Consider the following 11,637-nt stretch of genomic DNA (forward strand, 5'->3'; position numbering starts at 1 on the left):
TGTTATTTTCTATGTACATGGTGTTTTTTTAACTACAATTTCAATTTATTGTATCAAAAAGATCGAATCTTGTCTGTTTACTATTGGTTTGTGTATTTTTGTATCTCTTTTCAGCAGAACAGAATTATTTGTCTTTGCTTATACCTACTGCTGATTAAATGATCGGTATGTATGTAACAATAAATAATTTATTTAAATAAAAATATAAAAAACAAACGAGAAACTATATTTTACAAGCCCATAAAATTGCATATGTTGTAGTACTTTCTTCTCCTTCTCGGGTTCTTGAAACAACCATACAGGTCGTTGAGTTTCAAGCAGTCTCCTTTGGACATAGCTTTCCTCTGTCCCAGAGTTGTCACACCGGGCTGTTTGGCTGTAATCGTAGGTTTTCCCTTTTTCTTGCTGAAGAAGTATTTGCCGTAATGCATGATAGAGTCGTAGTCGTATTCGAAGCTGTAGGTGGTGTTATCCAAACTCTGCTTGTCGAAATTCGATTTATACTCTGAAAGGAAACATAGTCTGTGATTCATTAATTTTAAGGAACTACAGAAGACTTATTACAGAGCAAACTCATAAAAAAATGCATGCAAATAATGTTAACAATGTTGGACAACGTATTGATTTTACTCACGGGGTATAATATTTTCAGTGTGTATTTTGACGAATTTGTCCCTGTCCCACCTGGACTGTTCATGGAAGACACCCAAGGCGTGCATCAGCTCGTGGATAGCCCGCCCTTCGGTGCCAAGACAATTCGGTCCTCTTTTATCGGGAGCCTGCAAACTCACTATTTGGGCTCCACCGAAGCGCCCAACGAAAGACCAGCATCCTTTTGGGTACTTTATCGGCCATATGAGGAGGTAATCCTTGCTCTTACCGTTCCATGGTACAAACCTGACGCAAGTCATGAAGTTCAACGTACGGATGGCTTTGATGATCGTGGCTAGGTCTGACGGCTCTGTTTCAAAGAAGTAATGAGGATGTAGTTCGATAATATCAATATCTGCTGCGTTAAATAAGAATGTAATAATACGAAACTTATTTTCACTGATAATACATGAAGCCTCCCGGAAATCTGTTTCGGTTCTGTTATATAGACAAAAAAGTTATTATTTTCTTCTAAAATTCTACTTTCCGGACTTATTTGCGACTATTTGGCAGACACATTCTGTATTTCAGTCTTCAACGCAAAATAATATTAAGAATACTGATATTTAAATGTAAAAATGTGCTTTAAAATGTATTTGTAATGGATTTTTTCAATTTATTACAAATTTTAGACACGATTGAGATTAATGATTTTTTTTATAGGTACATCCAATACGATGAGCAAGATAGCAGATACTTTCTGAAGAAAATCTACTTAATACCCAAAACCCATCGACAGAAGACAGGACTAAGCCTAGAACAACCTTCCTCACATGATAGAGAAGCTTGTTACATTGCTGACAACATCATTTAAATTTAAACGCACATAAATTATTTATTTTCAAAGTAATTGTACCATAAGCTTGTTGCATTTTATGGAATACTTAATTCCTACAAAAACTTACCATAGAGAGGACTTATAACGTATGGTACTGTTCCGTTCTCCCATAATTTCTCTGGAAAAACGTCCCATCTAATGCCTACTCTCCAAAAGTTGTAAAATTCATTAGTCAAAGCCATGTCGCCTTGAAATAGACCAGGGGAAAGCTCGGGATCAAAAGCTTCTTCACCCAATTCGCTTGATGCGTTGATAACTTAAACGAAATAAGGATATAATTAGGACACAATGTGTTCTTTTTCGCTTTTAATGAGGATAAAAATTATTAGAAATATGGCAAGAAGTTATAATTTGCTGAGAATCTTTCTACGCGAATACAACTTCAGTATAATTTGTTTCTTGTTTATGTACGCATCTAATTTAAGATGTCAAATATTTGGTTATTTTGCAGCTGGTTCAAATCCCACTAATAATGTGAAATGTTCACAATTTTTTTCAAATATCCATTTGTTGGCAAATTTATTTAACTGCCTTGTGTTTTCTACGATATGTGGATAATTAGCTGCTGGCTGTTTAACAAAATTATTTATGAATGTATTAACATGTGAAAAACTGGATTACTGGGTATATAATTTGCATGATCTTGTATGTAGGCGATACAACATACTTTTTATATCTTTATTGCTGCTGCTGTCAGCGTTGAAAATATAAAACAAACATGCTATTAAAAATTTATTCAATTGGGACTTTCATCCACACACCTTTAAAACGATTTATTATTCTTCCAAGTTAATGGAATTGTGACAAACTATTTGACACTGGAGAAACTAGTTCAATAAATACACATGAAGAGAATTGACATAAATTTGTCGATCTGAGTGGAACATTTTTAAAGATTTTAATTTGTATTTTTACTGAAACTGTCAGCTGGTGAAAGTAGCATATATAAAATTTGGGTTTCTTATAAATTAGTTACTATTTATAAAATTTAAACAAAGACTGAATATTTTACGCTTAAAAAATCTTGATTTTAAAAAATAAGAAATTTATTCCATTTTTAAGAGCCCACTTGTGAGATTTTAGTTTTAATAAAATATAGCAGTTGACGTTTGTGTTTAATAATTTAAAAAGCCATTTTTTATTCCATTTCAAGACAGTAAATGAAAAATTAAAAACATGTATAATAAAATAAATAAAAATATTGAAATCTACTTGAACCTTTTGTTTAATATTAAAATATATTTATTTTCTTGGGAATTGGGTTCTGGTGTGATAATCGGTTAAAAAAAGGATAAAAAAACAGCAGCGATTTCTTTCTTGATGTTTCGTTCCTGATCAGGAACTTTTTCAAAAGGCTTTTATTGTTAAAATTGTTATAATTAATAAATTAAAACCCAAACAACAACCATTTTACGTTAAAATTTTAAAAACATGCATCAATCGTCATACAGTATTGTGAAAATATGTCCACTGTATGACGATTGACGCATGTTTTTAAAATTTTAACGTAAAATGGTTGTTGTTTTGGTTTTAGTTTATTAATTATAACAATTTTAACAATAAAAGCCTTTTGAAAAAGTTCCTGATCAGGGACGAAACGTCGAAAAAAAAATCGCTGCTGTTTTTTTATCCTATTTTTAACTGACTATCACACCAGAATCCAATTCTCAAGAAAATAAATATATTTTAATATAAAATAAATAAATATATACAGGGTGTTCTCTACTAACTTTCATCGCCAACTTCTACATAAGAAAACCGTAAAAACTAGTGGTAGAATTTTCAAAATATTTACTGGCATCGAATTTTTGTGATTTTCAGTGCAAACAAGTCGTATTTATATGCGATTCTTTTTTTATTCAAAACCGTCTGTCTCACAAACTATCGGTTTGCTGACCTATGTTTACATAACATTTTCGGTTTAAAATCACTCAAAAAATAATCCTTTAAAGACTGTGCAGGTGTTATTCAAAACGACAAGTATTGTAACAAACAGAAAGAAAATAAGATAAATTAAAAATAAGTCAAAAATGTTAAAGCTTCCGTGTAACTAAATCTAACCATTTTCGAGATAATCGACATTTTATGAAAATTTTAACAGATGCAAGCGTTCCGAAATTTTTTTATATCTTTCTTCGCTTTGGAAGCTTTCACTTGCCTTTCGGAGCACATAAAGAACATAAGATACATTAAATTTCACTTCACAATTACCTGACGTAGGTATCCAATTTTTTACATTTTGAAAACTTAAAACCAACAACACTTTTTAAATTCAAATGGAACACCCTGTATTTTTTGCACCTTATTATAAATAATCAAATTCTCCATTCACCGACATAGGCATTCTGGGGGTTGCGGTTTTCTTCCATTCTCAAGAATATTAGATTAAAAATATTATCAAATGTGACTTGAAAAACAACTATCGGTATTGTCATTCCGTACACTAACATCCTGTATAACTTGTTGAGTTATATTGCTTTAATTATTACTTATTGCAAATTTTAATTAATAATCTTTGTTTTCAGACTATCTACTTGCAAAGCTAATTTTCTCGCCACTCACCATGGTCCGGCACTGGAGGATGAACCACGTCGGGCACGTACGGCAAGATAAATCTCGAGTATGCATGACGGTGCAGACAGCCGAGCACCAAAACAAAACACAGCCTGTGCATCTTGCGACCCGCGTGTGAAAACTGGCACACTAAAACTGCCCGTCTTTTCCTTCTTCGGCACCTTCGTGACACTTCCTAGGCGATTCTCTACTGTCTTTTCGATTTACCTTCTTCATTGCAGTAGGCAGAGCGCTGAGCTCCGCCGCAACTGATATCCGGCCGTGTACAGGGTGTTGTGTAGACGTTTTATAAAAGGCGGTCAGATTATCAAATTTTGCTGTAAATATAAGATATCTCACCTCATAGACAAGAAGGACGTTATTTGACTTCATTAGATAGGATCTATGATAAAAAAATGAATTTATTTGATTTAACTTCGTATCCTTTTGCTTATATAAAAAGATCGTTTCCAAATTTCCATTTAAATTTTTCAGGAAAATAATTTTTGAGGAAAATGCACGAAAGTTTTGTAAATAAATACAGTAATTAATAAAAGAGACAAATTGTTTATAAAAATTACTTCTGTTAATGTTGTCACATCCAATTTTAAACATTCTGTACATCGCACATATTAATGATTGTTTATTGCATACCTACCAGTCCTACCACCATCTGAAAAATACGTATTGCAATAGTAAGATAACTTGAAGATTAGTGTAGTGAAACTGCTGCTATAATTCGCACTGCATTCAGTGAAATTAAATCTGGAACGTGCTGTGTACAATTCATTATTTAAGGTCACTCTTCGTGAGCCTACTTAATTAAACGTCACTTTCTAATAAAGAGAGTTGCTGATAGAAATTGTTTTTATTTGCTTCTTTGACTCCCACTGTAATTATCAAGTCTTTTATGTGTTAATTTTGCCGTGACAAGTAACAAAAAAATAATTGACGAGTTAATTTAATACAATTTTTTCAGATTTTACAAGGAATAGAGGTTTCTCCATATACAAAAGATGTTCTTAGTAAAGGATTTTGATGTTAATTAGTTTTCAGTGAAAATTAATTAAAAGGTGAATTAAAAAGTTTAAATTTGTCGAATGGGCACCTCTTCGTGGAACACTTTGTACAATGGAAATTCCACGTAAATTTGTATTCGATGCATTAAAATTCTCTTATAACCCAAATAAAAACGTATAAAATTTGGAGATCAGTCGATTAAGAACAGTTATTTTTACGTGTTTATATTCAAATTCAAGCCAGTCGAGACTGATTTTAAAGTGAAATTAAGACAACTTGTTCTGTGGGCGATGAATGTAGATCAGATTTGGTCATTGAAAATATACAGAGAACCTTACTTTTCTGTTTCAACCGAAATATAGAGCAATTTGTGCAATGTCACATGATGTGGTTTAATTTCATCGAGTGGCAGAATTTATAACCAGGATTTCAAAGTTATTATTTCATAAATTTACATACCATTTTTAGTAGTAGTAGTATCTATTTAATTACTCGTGTCTATTAAGAAACTTCATACTATTTCTTTTGTGGTGGTACCATAGGTTTTTTTCAAGATCAAAAGCAAAGCTAATATATTTTATAAGTTACAAGAAATTTAAGAAGTCGTATCCCTCATTCAACATTCTGTATATACCAGTTCACACAATTATGGCATGAGGTTTATTTTACAAAACGTACTAATGAATTTAAAAAAATACATTGTCTGAAATCCCCAGTTCTTAAAAATGTAGACGTCTTCAGTTAAAAGTGCATGGTTTCGGTCTACTTATTTTTTACGGTCCATTCACTTTAATCCCAATTTTGGTAGATATATAATAATATTTATCTCCAAGGAATAAAAAAATTAACAGGACTGTAATCGAATCACAGACAATATTTGCAGAAATAAAGTTACTTAAGTAAATATACGTCGAAACTATGTGATGAAAGAACAATCTTTCAAAATATTAACGAAATTTGCTTCAACGTCGATATTTTGAAAACAAAATGCGCCTGTAAAAACATAACATTTACACGACATGCTAGATGCTTAAAAAACGTCTACTTCCCATGTTTCCATGATAATTATCATTCTGGCTTATATTACACTGCGTAAAATGTCAAATACTAAAAATAAAATAAAAAACCTACCTGACCTCGTTTGTTTTTTGAAAAAACTANGGGTGTTCTCTACTAACTTTCATCGCCAACTTATACATAAGAAAACCGTAAAAACTAGTGGTAGAATTTTCAAAATATTTACTGGCATAGAATTTTTGTGATTTTCAGTGCAAGCAAGTCGTATTTATATGCGATTCTTTTTTATTTCATCACCGTTTGTCTCACAAACTATCGGTTTGCTGACCCATGTTTACATTTTTGGTTAAAAGTCACTCAAAAAATAGCCCTTTAAAGATTGTGCAGGTATGATTCAAAACGACAACTATTGTAACAAACAGAAAGAAAATAAGATAAATTAAAAATAAGTCAAAAATGTTAAAGCTTTCCTGTACCTAAGTCTAACCGTTTTCGAGAAAATCGACATTATATAAAAATTTTGACATGCAAGCGTTTCGAAATTTATTTATATCTTTCTTCGCTTTGGAAGCTTTCACTTGCCTTTCGGAGCACATAAAGAACATAAGATACCTGACGAAAATTATACTAGGTAGGTATCCTATTTTTTACATTTTGAAAACTTAAAATCGACAACACTTTTTAAATTGAAATGGAACACCCTGTATTTTTTGCACCATATTATAAAAAATCAAATTCTCAATTCACCGACATAGGCATTGTGGGGGTTGCGGTTTTCTTCCATTCTCAAGAATATTACATTAAAAACAACTATCGGTACTGTCATTCCGTACACTAACATCCTGTATAACTTGTTGATTAATTAATTATGTTAATTATTACTTATTGCAAATTTTAATTAATAATCTTTGTTTTCAGACTATCTACTTGCAAAGCTAATTTTCTCGCCACTCACCATGGTCCGGCACTGGAGGATGAACCACGTCGGGCACGTACGGCAAGATAAATCTCGAGTATGCATGACGGTGCAGACAGCCGAGCACCAAAACAAAACACAGCCTGTGCATCTTGCGACCCGCGTGTGAAAACTGGCACACTAAAACTGCCCGTCTTTTCCTTCTTCGGCACCTTCGTGACACTTCCTAGGCGATTCTCTACTGTCTTTTCGATTTACCTTCTTCATTGCAGTAGGCAGAGCGCTGAGCTCCGCCGCAACTGATATCCGGCCGTGTACAGGGTGTTGTGTAGACGTTTTATAAAAGGCGGTCAGATTATCAAATTTTGCTGTAAATATAAGATATCTCACCTCATAGACAAGAAGGACGTTATTTGACTTCATTAGATAGGATCTATGATAAAAAAATGAATTTATTTGATTTAACTTCGTATCCTTTTGCTTATATAAAAAGATCGTTTCCAAATTTCCATTTAAATTTTTCAAGAAAATAAATGCATGAAAGTTTAAATAAATATAGTAATTAATATAAGAGACAAATTGTTTATAAAAATTACTTCTGTTAATGTTGTCACATCCAATTTTAAACATTCTGTACATCGCACATATTAATGATTGTTTATTGCATACCTACCAGTCCTACCACCATCTGAAAAATACGTATTGCAATAGTAAGATAACTTGAAGATTAGTGTAGTGAAACTGCTGCTATAATTCGCACTGGATTCAGTGAAATTAAATCTGGAACGTGCTGTGTACAATTCATTATTTAAGGTCACTCTTCGTAAGCCTACTTAATTAAACGTCACTTTCTAATAAAGAGAGTTGCTGATAGAAATTGTTTTTATTTGCTTCTTTGACTCCCACTGTAATTATCAAGTCTTTTATATGTTAATTTTGCCAAGTAACAAAAAAATAATTGACGAGTTAATTTAATACAATTTTTTCAGATTTTACAAGGAATAGAGGTTTCTCCATATACAAAAGATGTTCTTAGTAAAGGATTTTGATGTTAATTAGTTTTCAGTGAAAATTAATTAAAAGGTGAATTAAAAAGTTTAAATTTGTCGAATGGGCACCTCTTCGTGGAACACTTTGTACAATGGAAATTCCACGTAAATTTGTATTCGATGCATTAAAATTCTCTTATAACCCAAATAAAAACGTATAAAATTTGGAGATCAGTCGATTAAGAACAGTTATTTTTACGTGTTTATATTCAAATTCAAGCCAGTCGAGACTGATTTTAAAGTGAAATTAAGACAACTTGTTCTGTGGGCGATGAATGTAGATCAGATTTGGTCATTGAAAATATACAGAGAACCTTACTTTTCTGTTTCAACCGAAATATAGAGCAATTTGTGCAATGTCACATGATGTGGTTTAATTTCATCGAGTGGCAGAATTTATAACCAGGATTTCAAAGTTATTATTTCATAAATTTACATACCATTTTTAGTAGTAGTAGTATCTATTTAATTACTCGTGTCTATTAAGAAACTTCATACTATTTCTTTTGTGGTGGTACCATAGGTTTTTTTCAAGATCAAAAGTAAAGCTAATAAATATTTTATGTTACAATAAATTTAAGAAGTCGTATCCCTCATTCAACATTCTGTATATACCAGTTCACACAATTATGGCATGAGGTTTATTTTACAAAACGTACTAATGAATTTAAAAAAATACATTGTCTGAAATCCCCAGTTCTTAAAAATGTAGGCGTCTTCAGTTAAAAGTGCATGGTTTCGGTCTACTTATTTTTTACGGTCCATTCACTTTAATCCCAATTTTGATAGATATATAATAATATTTATCTCCAAGGAATAAAAAATTAACAGGACTGTAATCGAATCAAACAATATTTGCAGAAATAAAATTATTTAAGTAAATATACGAGTATATATCAGTAAAGCTCCAATAGTTTTTTTTGAAAAATAAAATGTCAATTTCATTTTACTATTTTCACACAATTTTATTCAAAAGTGCGTTTCTTGTTTCTTTGTTTCTGTAGGTTCACAGAAATGCGTTATCTCTTATATATTTTAATTTGGTAAAAAATGGTTACCATTCGTCAGCATATTTTTCGTTTTATAGAATACTCTATTATAGAGAACTATAATAGTTATTTGTAAAGTTTCTAACTCTAAAGTGCTATCATGCGCCATCGGTATGAGTGGTCAAATTGACCAAACTAGAAGTGACAAAGTGACCGTGATTTGAACTAATTTTAGGTTAAACAAAACACACATTTACTCTATTTTAAATTTTTACTGTTCAATTTGAGTTTAATTAGGTTGTTGTTGTCGATCATCTTCAATCTGCTGCCAATATCTTCTTCGGATGAATCCATATCCATTATCAACGGCTTATTTTTATTATTTAGATTCATGATTATTATTTGTAGGTTATGTTTTGTTCCACTTACTAATCACGATATTAAGCTAGGTTAGATCGGAAAGGGGGGAACTGATTTTGGTCATATTTTGGTCTGTTCGATTGTTTAAAAAAAAACGAACTTGGTCAGAACTCTACTCACATCATTATAATTCATTTAGAGAACGCTTATCAAAATATATAAAAATGTACAGGGTGTTTTATTAAAAAAATACAGTTGACTTTAATTCTACAGTTTTTGGCATTCATTTGTTAATGATAGTATAGGAGAAGTCCAAAAATGTTTGTATAGGTACTAACAGGGGTGATTCAAAATTCAGCACAAAACCTCTTTTGCTTAAAATTGATTGATTAAACGCACTAATACGAAACGCCAATGTACAGGGTAGCAAAAAAGTTAGGGCCAATTTAATTCAAGCTTCATTCAATGATATCTCGGCGAATAGAAAAGATTCAATTATGAACAAAGCGTTTTGAAGGCAAGCGTGGTAGTTTTAGAGGGCATGATTCGTTTTTAGAAAAAAAAATTCTCTGATATAAGCTCAAAAACCTGTTTTTTGCACTTTTAGGTTAGGATACCTCGGAAACGTGACGTATAGGTGCAATTCTGACGCCGGATTTGTATTCTGCGCAGCAAAAACCTTTGGGCACGTGAGGTTTGGTTTTTGGGTGTGATCTTTCGTCAAATTTTTTTGCTCTGTGTAATTAAAACAATAAGATCAAGATTACTATGAAACACAACATATGTTTAGCCATCTAGAGATTGGTGTAATTTTACACAAGATTCTATTCAGCCAATCAGCAATCACATCATCTCGAGCATAGATGTAATGGTTTGTCATTGTTCATTGTAAACGAACCATTAATATTGGCGTCACCAAGATTTAGGGAATTTTCGTTACCAGTACCAACCTGTAATGTTGGTTGCCTAAGCTCGACAGTCACGCAGCTTGTAAACATGANTTGTTTATCAACCAATTGTGCATTTTAATGAAATATTTGCAGAATATTTCTAGATATACGTAAGTATTTATTATAATATTTCGTTTGTTCATAATTTTCGAGATGAAAAAAATAATAAAAAACCATATAGTGCGTTTTGAAAAAAAAAAAATATGTACCGCGACGGACTTGAACCATCGTCCTCGTGACTGTCATTCCCGAACGTTACCAATTAGGCCACACTCTTAGTTGAAATATGTGTCACATCTAGTGGATTTAGCTGTCAGGTAAAACTTCAAAATCGATTATCTCGGTAATTTACTAATTTATGAACGTTGCGTCGAAATACTTCGGAAAATTCTTATTCAAGGTCCAAACTACACGTACTATAAATATCAAAAATTACAAAAATCCGACTACCTTACCTTCTCCTTGTAAGTTTGGTTAGATCGGAAAAGGGGGAACTGATATTGGTCATATTTTTGTTTGTTCACTTGTTTAAAAAAACCGAAATTGGTCAGAACTCTACTCACATCATTATAATTCATTTAGAGAACTCTTATCAAAATATATAAAAATGAGCAGGGTGTTCTATTAAAAAAATACAGTTGACTTTAATTCTACAGTTTTTGACATTCATTTGTTAATGATAATGATAGTATGGGAGAAGTCCAAAATTTTTTGTATACTTACAGGGGTGATTCAAAATTCAGCATTAAAATTGATTGCTTAAACGCATTAATACGAAACGTCAATGTACAGGGTAGCAAAAAAGTTAGGGCCAATTTAATTCAAGCTGAAGAACTTTTTCAATTTTAGTACCACTTTTATAAAAACGCTAAAGTACCTAACTTCATTCAATGATATCTCCGCGAATAAAAAACATTGTTCAAATAGGTATGAAAAAAGCGTTTTGAAGGCAAGAGTGGTAGTTTTATTCGTTTTTAGAAAAAAAAACATCTGTCATATAGCAAAAAAAACTGATTTTTGCACTTTTAGGTTAGGATATCTCGGAGACGTGACGTATAGGAGCAATTCTGACGCCGGATTTGTATTCTGCGCACCAAAAACCTTTGGGCACGTGAGGTTTGGTTTTTGGGTGTGATCTTTCGTCAAATTTTTTTGCTCTGTGTAATAAAAATGATAAGATCAAGAAACATGTGAAACACAAAACATCTGTTTAGCCAGCTAGAGATTGGTGTAATTTTACACAAGATTCTATTCAGCCAATCAGCAATCACATCATCTCGAGCATAGACGTAAC

General features: G+C 31.9%; 1 protein-coding gene across 1 annotated transcript; it reads right to left on the reverse strand.

The window, feature by feature from the left end:
• Positions 1 to 230: 230 nt before the first annotated feature.
• On the reverse strand, positions 231 to 4,864 carry LOC108912235 (astacin-like). The gene is made up of 4 exons (XM_018717417.2): positions 4,052 to 4,864; positions 1,557 to 1,745; positions 635 to 961; positions 231 to 505 (listed from the first exon to the last, which is right to left on the reverse strand). The coding sequence occupies exons 1-4, from the start codon at positions 4,161 to 4,163 to the stop codon at positions 231 to 233; spliced, it is 903 nt and encodes a 300-aa protein (XP_018572933.1). The 5' UTR covers positions 4,164 to 4,864.
• Between the last annotated feature and the right edge of the window lie 6,773 nt (positions 4,865 to 11,637).

The sequence above is a fragment of the Anoplophora glabripennis genome, unplaced genomic scaffold, assembly GCF_000390285.2.
Source record: "Anoplophora glabripennis isolate ALB-LARVAE unplaced genomic scaffold, Agla_2.0 scaffold215, whole genome shotgun sequence".
NCBI classification, from domain to species: Eukaryota; Metazoa; Arthropoda; class Insecta; order Coleoptera; family Cerambycidae; genus Anoplophora; species Anoplophora glabripennis.